General features: G+C 41.9%; 1 protein-coding gene across 1 annotated transcript in view; it reads left to right on the top strand.

Moving 5' to 3' along the window:
* Nucleotides 1–1,001: 1,001 nt before the first annotated feature.
* BACE2 (beta-secretase 2) overlaps nt 1,002–15,143 on the top strand; it is a 31,188-nt gene continuing 17,046 nt past the window's right edge. Inside the window, exons 1-5 of the mRNA XM_058824870.1 lie at nt 1,002–1,083; nt 7,903–8,119; nt 10,129–10,257; nt 11,514–11,648; nt 14,405–14,506. Of these exons, the coding sequence (XP_058680853.1) occupies nt 7,994–8,119; nt 10,129–10,257; nt 11,514–11,648; nt 14,405–14,506 (492 nt within the window). The 5' untranslated portion in view covers nt 1,002–1,083; nt 7,903–7,993. The remainder of the gene's footprint in view (nt 1,084–7,902; nt 8,120–10,128; nt 10,258–11,513; nt 11,649–14,404; nt 14,507–15,143) is intronic.

The raw sequence follows: 15,143 nt of genomic DNA, 5'->3' as shown, positions 1-15,143 counted from the left end.
ACCATTGTTTACATTTTGTTCCTGAGGCCTCCCAGCTTCTCAGGAGGAAAAATCCTAAGGAAAGGATTTTTCATAAAACATGTCTGTGACACAGTAGAGTCTCTGACTGACTTAAATTTACCATTTAATGGTCTGTACCTATGTGGTTTCCAGGTCTCGCTGAAACAAGTGACCCTGCTTTGCCATTGTGCAGCTGTGATGGACCAGCCTAGTTGCCTGAACTAGATGGGGGAAAGAGGTGTCCCATTTTGTCCATTTTTAGGCAATTTTCAGCCTAAATCAACCAAACAAGTGGCCCCCTCTTAGGCCACCTTTCAGTCATGGTGTTAATATATCTGTCATCCTCATTTTTAAAGGTGGTAAAGGATGAACTGGGCATTGCTCCTGTGTTTTCCAACCCACAGAACAGCTCCATGCTTCTGCTTATCTCTGTCCAGACCTGTACTCTGCCCCTGCCTTGAAATCTCACAAGCTCTAAGACAAAGAGAACTTTAAGCAGTCCATAATTCAGCCAAGACTCATGGGTTGGGCCAAAAGAAATTGGAGATGATCAGGAATTCATCTGCTGTGCAAATGTGGGCTTGGGCCAAAAAGAAATTGGAGATGATCAGGAATTCATCTGCTGTGCAAATGTGGGCTTGGGCCAAAAAGAAATTGGAGATGATCAGGAATTCATCTGCTGTGCAAATGTGGGCTTGGGCCAAAAAGAAATTGGAGATGATCAGGAATTCATCTGCTGTGTAAATGTGGGCTTGGCGGATTTTCCCCCTTCCAGGAACAGATTATTTAAAAAATTTCAGCAGGATCAGCTGTTTTGGATGGGCTGCAGCAGCATATCTTTCCCAAAAGTGACACTAAATTTATTTCCCAGGGCAATGCTCATCATGATTTTAAAACCGAAGATAGTTTAGACAAAAACTGCAATGTTTTATTGTTGTTCATTTGTTTAATTTGGTATGCAAATCACCTCTCTTTTATTTTCTTTTTTGGGCAGTTAAATATTCTGGTTGACACTGGGAGCAGCAATTTTGCTGTAGCAGGTGTGCCTGATCCTGATGTCACATCCTACTTCGATCCTGAGCTGTAAGTACCTGTTCTGCACCCATGGTGGAAATTAGGGGGGTTATTTTGGATTCTGCAAGACAGGATAATAAGGCAGCAGCTCCTGGGGCTCCTGTGACATCCCATGGGAGTGGGATTTTGGCTGCCTGGTGGGAATTTTGGATTTGCCTGATGCCTGACACCACGAGCAGCCCCACTGGTGGCAGCACAGCTGAGCTCTGAGTGAACATCAGCAGCACTAATTAGAACTGGAGGAAAGAGAAGATGATTACAGGGTAAAAATCATTTTCAAAAATCACACCAATTTCAGCCAATTTCTTACCTGAATAGACTTGCAAGGAATTAAAAGTTTCAATATGCTTTGCCTCTGTTTGAAAACGAAAATTAAAAGTTGGTAATTGTATCAGTTACTTGACATTTCATCCAGAAGCAAAATTACTTAGTCAAAACCTAATTAGTTGTTCAGTTTGGCCACAGGCCTCAATCAGTCAGTGATCTGAACAGACCCTGATGAATCTGGTTATTTATAAAATACAACTTGGTGCTTCTGGTGTTTGTTATGCACTAAATTTGCTGTGTTTAGCATAAGCTGACATTAATCACAGCCAGGCTTTGTCTGTCTGAATCACACTTCTTCCTTCCTTTCTGCCTTTCTCTGGTTTCAATTATTTCAGGTAAACTTCTCCAAAATGTAGTGTCTATGGATAAAAATACCAAGAGTGCTGGGAAACTGGGGAGTATCACCCTTCTCACTACTTCACATGTGTTTTAACATAGGGTTTTACACTTTTTTTCCAGTAAGATGCACTGGGAATGGAGGGACATCTGTTATTTCCCTGCTGCTTACTGGAGTAGCCTCACCTCCTGTCATATATTTAGATGTTAATAGAGATATTTCACATCATGCTGATATGATAGGTCTGGAAAATCCAGAATCTTGGAGAGCTATTTCTGATACTACTTGATGGCTATTTCTGCACTACTGCAGGGTTTTCCATGCCAGCCAGCTATCCCCTTCCAGGGGAAGTGGCTAGAGAAAATTTAATTGCTAGACTTAAAAGCACAAGCATTCTTTCTCCCTTGTCTTTTAATTGATGTTATTGAGATTGGAAGGACAAGGCCTCTCTCATCAGAAACATAAACCAGTAGAAACAGCAACAGCAGAGTTTGTGTGTGGGGAAAGACAGACTGAAATCATGTGAAGGTTACAGCCTGTGGTCGTGTTCTCAGTGGACGCTGTGTTTTGAGAACTTTAATATAAGGTTAATATTGAAACCTTGAAGTCCAGGCCCCAAAGACTTAGTTAAGGGTGCTTTGTAAAATTACTCAAAATCAAGTCATTACTTGATTTTAAGTCATTACTTAAAAGTCAATCAAGTCCAGAGCAATTGCAGCAGGAGTTTCTGGTTCGGGTTGCACTGATGGAGTCCTGCAGTGGGCTCACAATACAAACATTAGCAGACTCCTGGGGACACCATGCTTCTTCCATTTTGAATATTTTAACTACATTTAAATAAATAAATTGGAGGGATCCTGGCTCCAGTGAAATCAGGTAGATCTTTTAAAAACGTTGGTTGCAAGAAAGCTCTGTAGGTCACCTGGCACACACCTAAAATGAGCTGGGGCTGTCACCAGAGCAGGTGAGCCATGGCTGGGCCCAGCCAAGGCCTGTGACCCTCTGAGGATGGAGAACCCATGATCTGTCCAGGCAGGGTGCCATGCCACAGTGTCCTGGGGAGGAAATATTTCCTGTTGTCCAACCTGAACCTCAAAAAATGTAACTGGTGCCATGGCAGCCTCTCCCTTTGATGCAGATCTGAGTGTGCAGTCTGTCCTTCATGTAGGCTCTTGATGAAGACCTTCACAGAATCCCTGAGGTTGGAAAAGAGCTCCAAGACCATCAAGTCCAACCTATGACCAATGCCCACCTTGTCACCAGCCCAGAGCACTGAGTGCCACCTCCAGGCCTTCCTTGGTCACCTCCAGGGTGGATGAGTCCACCACCTCACTGGGCAGCCCCTTGCAGTGTTTAGCAACCATTTCCATGATGGAATTCCTCCTGGAGTCCAGCCTGAGCCTCTCTCAGCACAGCTGGTGTGTGTCCTTTTGTCCTGTTGCTGTTGCATGGGAGAAGAGCCTGATTCTCACCTGGCTGCCTGCCAGGGCCTTGTAAAGGGTGGGAAAGTCTCTCCTGAGCCTCCTTCTCTCCAGACTGTGGAGTTTTTCCTCCACTCACAACCCCTGGGGCTCTGCTTGTCACGAGTCAATGGCTCCTTTGGGCCCAGGGGTGCGGCCCACCTTCAGCCCACACCATGGCTGGCTTGTTCAGCCCCACACCCTCAGCTTCCAAATGGCAATGCCATGGGAGCTGGTGTCCAAAGCCTGACAGGAGCCAAGATGTGCTACAGCCACGGTTCTCCTCATCTGTGCCTCCAGTCCTGATCTAGAGGGGAGTGAGATGGGTCAGGTGTGATGTGGCTGTGACTCCATGACTGTCCTTCACATGCTTGGAAACAGATTCCAGGAGCTTTTATCTGAGACTTCTCCTGACTGAAGGTGCAGCCCAGTCACCGCTACTTCCTTGGTGCTGATGTTTGTCTCTTTTTGAGACTGGCTTACAGTAGACTTTGCCCAGCAGTCAGAACACCTTCCCTGGCACTGTGATTTAAACCCTGATGGCAACTCAGCCCCACACGGCCACTCCTCCACCAAAACCCCAAACATTTCTCCCTTCTTCCCCCAGCTGTATCTGCTGAGGTGTGGGATATCCCTGGGGTCACCTGGCTGTGTCCCCTCCCACATTCTCGTGCAAACCAAGCCTGGCAGTGCTGGGGTGGGGTGAGAGGGAGAAAAGACCTCGACTCTGTGCAAGAGCTGCTCAGCAATAACAAAAACATTTCTATATTTCAGCTCTGTTTCCAGCACAAATCCAAAACACAGCCTGTGCTAGCTGCTGTGAAGAAAATTAACTCCATCCCCAGCCCAAAGCAGCACGCTTGGCTGTCATGATTTTGAGGGATGGTAAACAAGGGGCATTGATACCACATCAGCTGGGTCTGTAAAATTACCCAAGAGTGACCTTTGCCCACGTGTAAATGAGAAAAACAACCTGTGGGCACTTGTATTCCTTCCGAGGAAGAACACTTGAGATTAGATAAAGGGGTTTCCTCTCATCTGGTAATCAGTCCTGCAGTTTTTCCATATTTGTCATGGAGTGCTGCCGATGTCTTAAACTGCAAGTTGAAGACAAGGCAGGAAGAAAGATTAGTAATTTGTTAAATTAATGGGTTATGAGTTATAGATGTGTGCTTATTAGAATATTCATGTTGTGTTGCAGAGAGTGATGGGGCTTAATTTCCTGGTGCCACACTCTTAGTTTAATTTTATTCAGATGATCAAAATCAGAAATTGATTCTATGATTCTTTTTTGACTGAAATTGAGGGGGTGCATGGGAGAGGCATTGTCTTTGTTTCAAAGGAGCCAGAGAGTGTGTTTTTCAGGAAGAACCCTCCTGGAGCAATTCCAGAACTAACTTGTTAAACTATGTTGTGTATCACATAATCTATGTGATATAATCCTGCTGTTTAATTATCTGCCTCTTTCTTTACAAAGTGAGTAAAGCTGTTACCACGCACTCTTTTACAACTTGGGCTTTTGAGTGGCTCTGACAAACCTTTGCTGTAAAAAGTTCTGAGTTTGCTGTGATAATCATGCTCTATAAGTCACCATGATGTATAAGGTTTTGCAAAATTACCTGATTTGTCCTGATCTGAAAAGAAATCACTGTGTTTGTTTCTCATGCTGTTGAAAATAACAAGTGGTTTTGTTGAGTACTCTACTTATGATAAAAGAGCTACTTAAACAGACAAATAAAGGGATTTTTACATTTGAACCCAAGTGATCGGTGATGGCTCTGCAGCAGTATGTAAATCTGACATGCTCAGGGCTTTCAGTATTCAGGAACAGTATTCCGTTTTATTTCAGTAAATAAATAAAAAGTACTACTGCTTCACTATCTGAAGCTTCAAAAGCAAGCTGCTCAAGAGTTGATCTTTCCAAGAGATAGGGAGGTAAGAGAAATACAGGCAATAAATTGAGGTAATACAATAAGTTATACACCATCAAACAAAAGAAACTTGTTTGCTGCCTTTTGCTGCTTGTTTTGCTGCTTTTGCAGTGTAATCCTGCCAGGATGGTTGTGTGCACTGTACAGGTTGTGGCTTGGGGTGAATTATAAAAAAAATTATAAAAAAAATTTTTTGTGGAAGCCCTGCAGATTAGACAGGACTTCTTGGCTATAAATCAATAATTTCTGTTGTATTTTCATGTTTGCTTTGTCTTAAAGTTGTTTGGTGAGGTCAGTGTTAGGCAGGGCTTCGTGCACATGGGGGATTTGCTGTTGCCACGTTGAGCTTGCTGCAATAGGGATTGTGACATGAGAAATAAGATTTTGGTTGTGTTTTGTTCTGTGCTGTGTGCTGGTAATGAGGATTAACTCTGCAAGAGGAAATTACCCCATTGCTGGTTTGCTCAGCTGGGGCTCCAGATCCATGTGAGGTTTGAGGACCAATTTCTGGTGGCTGCTTTGGAGAGAAGATAGGGATGGGAAGGAGAGGGAGAAAGGAGTAGGATCCCTACAGGACCGTGATCTAGGAGTCCTTATTCCTTGCCTCTTTCTACTTTGTCCTGCTGGAAGATGTGAATTTCTTCTTTCCTCATCACAGCCAAAACAGCTTGTTTGTAATTTTCTTTCCTGTGCTGTGTGTTTGTTTTACAACACTCAGCCCATGAATTACAACTAGTCTCTAGTTTTGACCTCTAAAGTTTTCTTCCTTTAGATCAGTGAGGTGGAAAGGTGAAAAAACCCTGTGGCTGATTAACTGCAAGAGGATGGGGAAGTGGTTTTGCAGAACAGAATGCAATTTACTGCAAGATCCCTCCCCATGTTACCCATTTTGCTCCTTGAAGGCAGTAATAAAGTCTCCTCTTCAATATGACATTTGTGAACATTACAGATGAGATGAGTGTGTTTATATCTGTTTCTACAGGTGGGGAAGCTGAGGCACAAATGGTGAGGAAGCAGGAAAGGTCAGCAGCTGTGCTGGAAAGTGAATCCAGTCTTTCTGTGTCCTGGTCCAGAGCTCTTCCTACTTCTGGAAGAAGAGCTGTGTGCTGCTGTTCTAGTCATGCACTGCTGCTATTTGCAGATTTGCTTCACTTTATTCTCCCAGCACTCAATTTTCTCTCTGATTTCAGATGTTTCCTCTTCTGCTGCTCAGCCAGGCACTTTTCTCCATGAAGAAAAGCATTCTCCCTTTCATTTATTGCCCCCGCAGTTTCCCTTATGCTGCTAATTATTCAGACTCTATTTTGATTTATAAAATGTCCTGCCAGTGTCACAGAGGTGTTCTGAGGACCCTGCCTGAGCAGAGATGTTCCTTTGTGTGTCACACAAGTGCAGAATCACACAGAAGCAGTGGAAGTGATCAGGTGCAGGTATTACTGCTATTACCTGGAATTTCTGCATTTTGAAATATTATCTCATATGTTTCTGCTGCCTTGGATGTTAACCCTTGAAGGTTTAAGTCTTGGGACTGTCAAGAACTGCTTAGGGATAGAGCCTGGCCTCCTGCCTTGGAAGAGTCAGTTGCATGGTCCACATGGCCAAAGTGTTCCTCAGGAGAAGCTGTTTGAATTATGGGACTTGTCCATGTTTCCATCTGAAGCTTGCTCCTCATAATAATGAAAATTATTCATTAATTTTCCAAATTCATGCTGGTGAGCTCAGGCACAGGGCCTGTGAAGCCACTTCATTGGCTGTTAGATTAAAGCTGGATTGATCAAGGTATCTGCGCCTGATAAACCTTTGCCCTTTCTATTGTTCTACACACATGTAAAGATGCTGTTATAAATTTATTTCACACTTTCCCCCCCCCCCCCAAATTTACTTCCCTAAAAGCTGTGAAAAGTCTTTTGAGATGAGCTGAGTGTGATCATCTGTCTCTCCAAAAGAGGAAGCTGTGTGCCAAGGAGAGGATCCAAAGTAAATTGTGAGGGATCTAGAACTTTTGAAGCTCTTCAGTAGAGATGTGTGTGGGATATAACAAAACTTGTGGATTACAGGTCTTTAAAATTAAAAATCTATTGAAGATTTTACTACTTTTAAAGCATTTTAAACAGAATTCAGTTCCTCCTTTTGCTTGCCATACCTACCTGCTCCTTTGCCTTTTCTTCCCTGGTCTAGAAAAAATTGGTTCCTTTTCTCCTCCAAGTCAGTGAATCATTTGTTAATAATATCAAATTCTACTTACTTCCTCACAGATAGGTCAAACTGCAGATTTAGGAAACCTCTGTCTTACTGCTGGTACTCACAATAACATTCCAATTTACCCAAAAGAGATCTTTTAGAAATATTAATGAAGTATTAGTCTACAACTATTCAGTTAGCTTTGCATTTCAAGTTCAGATTTGAATTCAGCAGCTTTCCATTTTCTAGTGCCATTTGATACATTCCTTCTCCAGTTAAAAAGTTGCTTCTATGGACCAGTCTGAGTCAGGGACACTGCACTAGGTGATAAAATATTTTATTTATTTTTTTAAAAAACACATTGTGAAGAACTGAGTTATTGATGGCTTCTGGATAAAAATGGGGCTTTGACTTTTGGGGTTTTTAATTTCTGCTTTTTCCTTATTTTAGGAGCAGTATGAATACATATTTTGCATACTTAATTTACCTTTTTTTTCCCCCCCTCTCTGGGCAAAATTGAGTTGGAATATATTCTGTTGTCTTGCATTGTAAATGAACAGCCCGTGCATCAGCGTGTCCTTTCCTTTTAAAGGTCAAGCACATACAGATCTCAAGGGGTGGAGGTGACAGTGAAGTACAGCCAAGGCAGCTGGACTGGAGTGCTGGGCACAGATGTCATCACCATGCCCAAAGGACTCTATGGCAGCTACACCATCAACATTGCCACCATCCTGGAGTCAGAGAACTTCTTCCTGCCAGGGGTCAAGTGGCACGGGATCCTGGGCCTTGCCTACGATGCCTTAGCCAAGGTAAACCATCCCTTCCTCCCTAAGGACAATAAATGGAATAATCATAGAATATTATTATATAATATATAAATAGAAAGGTGTTAAAATCAAGCCAGCAGATGATCTGTCAGCATTAGGCTCCACCCTTCCAGCCACTCCTTCCTACAGATCTTCTGCCTTTGTTCCAGAAAGAATAAATTGGGTTGTGGTGGTACCACAGCTCCATGTGAGGATTTTGGCTTTTTTGGTGATTGAAATGCTGCTTTTAGCTTCTCTGGAATGAATAATCTTTTACAGAGTTTGTAGTACCAGAGTGTGGTTGTGGGATGTGTGTGGAGGGAGGTTTTAGAGCTCTGAGGATACTTCTGAAAACTGGTCCAAGGCAAAGTCCTCAGCAGTTCATTCTAGGACATTCTCTGTTCATTAGTAAAAGTTGAGGTGTGCTAGGGTACCAGCTGTGGGTTTCTCTGGGTCTGGATTGAAGGCACCTGAGATGGTGTTTCATGTTCAGATTCAGGTGTTTATTATTTCTTATCAGTAAAACAGTCTCACTGCTGTGAGTTCAGCAGCTTTTCATTACAGGCACAAAATGCCCAACAATCTCTTGTTCAAGGACTTTTAAGACTGAACTATCCAATGAAGAACTGGCACCTGGATTATTTTCCCTTTTAACCCAATAACTGATCCCAAAGAGCTGCAATGGGGACTTTTCTGCCCAATTACAAAATGCCACCCAAACCCATGGAGAAGGAGGAAGAAGAAGCATGAAGAAGAAACCCAGGACAGCACCCTGTGCCCTCCATCTTGCTTCCATCCACAACATACTAAAATCTCTAAACCCTCAATGTCTCACCAAGTGATGCATCTACACTGCTCTCTATAATCTATTTCACACTTTTGTGGATTCTGGTCTATCCTGAAGTCTGGGAAACTTTCTCCATGGATGAGGGTCAGAGTCAGTGCTGCCCTGGGGGTCAGGGCACCCCAGAGCAGACACAGAAATATTCCCAGTGCCCTGGGCTTCCACAGATGTGGATGGATAATTTCAGAACAAATATTAGCCACAGTATTTCCAGGAACACAGAACCAAGCACATCCTGCTCCTCTGGAGGCAGGAAATTCAGGCAGACGATTCAATTAAAACCTGAAGTTAATAATCCAAATGTATAACCTTAAAATCTAAAACTGAAAACGTGATTGGAAAAAGACAAAGTTACCATTTGCAACTTTCACATCCCAAAGTGAGAAAGGAGAGAAGAAAGAAGGAGAAGGGAAGCTGTTCTCAGACTCTGCTTTGGGCAAGCAGAGTACTCAGGACTTTTGTTCTTCCCTTCTTCCAAGGAATTCAGGGTTGTTGGCTTCTGAGGCTGCTCTGGGCTTTGTGCAGTGAGAGCACTTGGCCCCTCTGACCTCCCTGCACACCAATCTGAGTTAGAGGGAAGTTGCAGCACTCCAGGGACTGCAAAGGAAAACAGGACCTGCAGTGTCTGGCCAGCACCCAGCTGGAGAGAAAGTGCTTGGGAATGAAGTTATTTAAGAGAAAAGAGAGGAAATTTGGGCCACTCAACTCAAAGTTCCTTAGAATTCAACAGTGCTGAAAAACTGAAAATCTTGACTTTAAAATTCTGCTTTTTAACCATGGGAAGGAGTGAAAGGCAAGAGTGTTCTAACAACACAAAGATCTTCCCAAACAGAAATTATCAGTGAGAGTTTCTGCCAAGCTCAAACTCTGTTTGAGTTTGGAAACTGCAATTGAACATTACTCCTGTGTTTTAGGGATTTGGTGGCAGCAGCACTGACAGTGGTCAAGAGTAAAAACGTTTTTAAAGAAAACAGAAACAGAAAAATGACAGATATTGGGGTTTTAATGGCTTATTATGTCTAGAACTTTCATCAGCTGCTTGTCAGAAATTCAATTTACTCATGAAAAGTGGCCTTGTTTGAATGATTTGCTGATTTCTGCGAAGTAACTTTCAAACGAACCCTAAAATTCTTTTTTTTTGTTTGTTTTGCTTTTCACCACCTTGAAGCCTTCCAGTTCTGTGGAGACATTCTTTGATTCCCTCGTGAGGCAGGCAAAGATCCCCAACATTTTCTCCCTGCAGATGTGTGGTGCTGGACTCCCTGTTTCTGGAAGTGGTACCAACGGAGGTAGTCTTGTGGGTATCTGTCAATAGGAGAGGGAAAATGTATCTCTGTTCATCTCTCTCCCTCTTTTCTCTGACTATCCTGCTTCTGCCAAATTTAGTGTTTAAAGATATTTTCGTATTTTAAATGTGTTTTGTATTTTTTTAAAGAAAAGCTAAGCCCCTAGGCAAAATTTGTGTTATTTATTTTCATTCTCAATTCTATTTTTTCCTCTCTCAAGTTTGAGTAAACTTTCATCTTTTAACAAAGAAAAACGTGAATGTTGTGGTGTTTCCTCAGGGCAGATTCTGCTATATTTCTCAAACTGAGTAGTCCCTTATGCAGCTGATAAATTTGTTCAATCTCATCAAAATGCTACAGTATTTTTGTTTTATGTGATGTGAAAAGGGGGAGAGGAATCAAGGGTCTTTTATTTTTTTCTTTTTTTTTTTTTTTGTCAACAACATATTAAAGGGAAGAATCTGTAGATCAGATCTCCTGCTGGCTGTTACTCTGGGAAGTCTTTCCATCATCTTCAGTGGGACCATGAATTGGCCCATGAATTCTGTATCTGGAATTGGGAGATGGAATAACTGTTCCCACATGATGCTGGAATAAACATCTCAGCACAGGAGCTGATCACAAACACTTATTTTGAGGAGAATTCTTATATTGTAAATGTTTTTTGTATAACTGAAGACCAAGAGAGAACTTTCTTAAGTTTAGTTCAGAGTCAGAGCATCCACAAACACTCCCAGCCCTCCTCAGCATAGGTTTTGATGGAAGCTAAAAGTGGTAGCAGTGACAGGATGAGATTCCATTTTGGATGTGTGTAAGAAAAAATAAAATCTTTTTAGGCAGTATTAAAGTTTTTATGATCTGATAAAACAAATTATTCACATGTAAGTTTATTATTCTGTCCCATTTTTATACATTGCCTAGATTTATCCACTGAAGATGCTGGTTTTAAAATTAAAACAGAGGAGTTTTCATAATAGAATCAGTGTGAGGTTGTAGATAAAAATAATTTGGCTGATAATTTGGCCCAGTGTGGGAATTCTGTTTGAAGAACAGTCTGTTTAATGTTTCTTACTGCTCTGTTATTGACAGAGAACTTGACACCAAAATCCTAACAAATGGTGCTAAATTAAAACTTTGATGCCCCTGAGTATCACAAATTAAACATCCCCCTTTTTGTGTGCACTTGCCCCAAAACTAAACATGTGACTTCTTGTAAAACTAGACATGTGACTTCTTTTAAATTGACTTTTTTTCTCCTGTCCCTTAGGTGCTGGGTGGAATTGAGCCCAGCCTGTACACAGGGGACATCTGGTACACACCCATCAAGGAGGAGTGGTACTACCAGGTGGAAATCCTCAGGCTGGAGGTGGGGGGACAGAACCTCCAGCTGGACTGCAGAGAGGTACTGGCCCTGGGATGTGAAATGCAAGTTGGGCTGAGGGGAAAAAAACCAAAAAACTGATTGGTCAGTTTTGTCTTGGCAAGCAGATGTGCTTTGCAGTGTCCTGAGAACTGAATTAAAGCAATTCTGGTCAAACAAGGGAAACGGGAGGGTTTGGGTTGACCCTGTAGAGCTGTCTGAGCTCACAGCTCATGATGGCAGTGGACAGGAGTCACCCTGGGTTGCTTCCTGAACTTCTCATCCTAGGCTGCCTTTTTTATTTTATGTTCTTGTTCTTCTTTTATTCTTATGTAAAAATCAACTTTTGCTCTCTTGAGGCTGGCGGTTATTATTCCTGATGGATAAGCTTTCTGTTTCTGTTAGGAATAATGTTCTGCTGTATCTAGATCAGTCTAATGAGGCTGTGCTCTTGCAATTTTTATTCCAAATGCATTTCTTTTTTTTTTTTTTTTTTTTTGTGGAGGTTATATGTGTATGTTTGTGCTTTATCTCTTTCTTACTCTTGCTTGTTGGTATTCATGTTTTGAGTTTAGTTCTGTATTTTTTATGCCCCAATTTCTTTAGACATCCTAATTTCATTCTACACTGATGCTCTTAGTTGGAGATTAATGGGATGTGATAAGTTTAAAGTTTTTATAGTTCGTATAAATTAAGTGAAATTCATTATTTCAGTATTACATGTGCATAAATATTGCATTCCCATGCAAAATATTGAAATCATATTGCCATATCAATTATTTAAAATGAGTCACAGCACCTTTCAACTCAACAAGCAGAACAAGGTCTATTTAAATGCCTCTCTCTATTGTGCAGTTAGGAAAGCAAAACCACTGGTCCCTTAAAACAAATGTTTGCTTTTCTTTCTTGCCTTAAAAAACAGCCAGCATGTTTTTTGAAGGGGAGCCCTTCAGTGCTTTAATACATGCAGTTGCCAGAAAACAACTCGCTGAAAAATTCAGCGGTGTGTCAGGAAGGTTTCCTGTAATTGTTGCTCTTTTCTGAGCCAGGGGTTGCTCTCACTGCTGCAGAAGGATCAAAGGAGACCTTCCCACAGAAATTCCAGAGAAATTCAGAGGAAGAGCAGTGAAACAGGAGCAGCATGCAGAGGATGCATGATTCACTCTGGGATGAGGAGCTCTGTGCCCTCTCTCCTCTCTGTTGTTTCATAGGAAATGGAACATTTTGGTTTCACAGCCATCACCAGGGACTGCTCCTTTCCTTTCCGTGCCAGGGAAAAGCTGTCCCCTTGGTCCAGTGCTGGGAATGTGTCCAGGACTCCAGCACAGCTAAATATTAACCAGCAAAGCCAAGAAGGCAAGACCAGGTGCTCAGTATCCCTGTGAGCAATCCCACTACTCCCAGATTTTTGCACAGGTTTATATCAATGGTCAACCCTTATAACTGCTTTTGGTTTTTTTCCCCCAAGGGTGGTAAAAATACATTTTTTCCATGTATTCCAGGATGCCAGTGATTGTGTATTTTGTGGTACAAACCTGTTAAAATGGACTCCAAAAGGCCTTGGCATTTCTTTCCACTCTTTAGAAGTATTCCCAAGTGTGTAATAAATTATTTCCTGTTTGCTTTTCTGTCAGTTCTGTATGGCAGCCCCATAGCAGCTCTTTCAAAAAAAAGTGGAAATAACTGTCAAGAGTTACTTTTTTCTGACTTTTTTTGGTGGGTTTTATTTTTGTCACTGCCCTAAAGGGACTCCATGTGACTTGATAACATCCAAACCAGTGTATTTAAATTTCACTTGCTGTTTGACCTCTTCTTAAGTAGCTTAGGCTGTATATCATCCTGTGTCTTATGATTATGCCATAAACATGTCACAGCTCAGTTATATTAATCCTTCTGCCTAAGCTGGCAGCAAATGTAGTTAATGCAAATAGCTGCCACTGCTACTTGCTTCCCCCCCCCCCCCCCGACATTTAATCATAGTTTTTAAGGAGTTCATGAAAAAGGATTTACCCTTTTAAAAGTTTATACCTCATTGACTGTACCTGAAGTTTGCTGAGGTCTCTTAATTTTAGGGTTGAACAGCATTACAGTAATAAGAGAGGTGTTTGCTCTCTTATGGGTGGTTTTTTATGCAGATTTTAAGGCAGCAAGACAAACTTCAAGTTTCTTTGTATTTGTTGGTTTGGTTTTTTTTGTGTTTTAGGGGTTTTCTGCAGTCAAGGGATAAAGGTGTGACATTTGTACTCTTGAACCAGTACAGATGTGTAATGAGACCTAATTTTTTCTGCTTATTCTTATATTAGATATGCCAGCCAATAAAAGAGGATGCTGTGTTTAAACTAGAGCTGTTCTCATGCTAGCAGAGACCCTGATTCAGTGCTTGGAATCTGCATCAGGGTGTTTAACACCTCTCTGCTGAATATCAAAGTGGTTTTGCTCCCTCTGAGAGGGGCCAGAATCCACTTTTTCACAGCAGTGAGGCCATTTGCACCAGCTGTGATGACACAGTAATTTCCTGACCGGTGCAGATAAACCCACTCTTGTGTCTAGGCTGATAGTATCTGATAGTATCTTGCTTTTTTTTGCCTTTTCTTTTTTTTTTTTTTTTTTTTTTTCCTCTCAGATTTCACTGGAATTGAAGCTGTCAGCTGGAGAGAGCTGCTGACAAGTATGACATGCAGTTCTGGGAAGGCAGCTGCCAAAAAGGAGCAGCTTTGTTCTGCTCAGGAGACACTGGGATCTGCATTACAGTAACTACAGCTTACAACTTCTCTCTCTTTTTTCTCTCCCCTGCCCAGTACAATGCTGATAAAGCCATAGTAGACAGTGGAACCACTCTGCTTCGACTGCCAGAGAAAGTCTTCAGTGCTGTGGTGCAGGCAATAGCTCGCACATCCCTGGTAAGAAAATGTCGTGAGACCTGCTTAGAAATGTGAAATTCCAGTTCAAGGATCACAGGGGCTTTGAAAGGGGTGTCAGCTCTGCTGCCTGGCTTGCAAGTCATGGTTTTACACCTGAGGGGAGCAGAAATTTCCCTTGTCTAGCCCTGTTAATAAGGCAGAAATTACTTTAGTGGAAAGGGAGAGGTGGAAAAAAAAGGGAGGGCACAAGTGTGACAGTGTTCACAGGGGTTCTTGGATGAGGGATGAGACAAGAATGTTGACTCCATGTTTCAGAAGGCTTGATTTATTATTTTATTATATATATTACATTAAAACTATACTGAAAGAATAAAAGGTTTCATCAGAAGGCTGGCTAAGAATAGAAAGGAATGATAACAAAGCTTCTGTCTCAGTCTTGGACACAGAGTCCAAGCCAGCTGGCTGTGATTGGCCATTAATTAGAAACAACCACATAGACCAATCACAGATGCACCTGTTGCATTCCACAGCAGCAGATAATCATTGTTTACATTTTGTTCCTGAGGCCTCCCAGTTTCTCAGGAGGAGAAATCCTAAGGAAAGGATTTTTTTCATGAGAAGATGTTTGCGACACACAAGTGCAGACAAGAAGTGTGAGTGTGGAAATGCATCAGAA

The sequence above is a fragment of the Ammospiza caudacuta genome, chromosome 2 (genome assembly GCF_027887145.1).
Source record: "Ammospiza caudacuta isolate bAmmCau1 chromosome 2, bAmmCau1.pri, whole genome shotgun sequence".
In the NCBI taxonomy this organism is placed as follows: Eukaryota; Metazoa; Chordata; class Aves; order Passeriformes; family Passerellidae; genus Ammospiza; species Ammospiza caudacuta.
The sequence above is the reverse complement of the archived record's forward strand: the minus strand, read 5'-3'. Positions and strand labels throughout refer to the sequence as shown.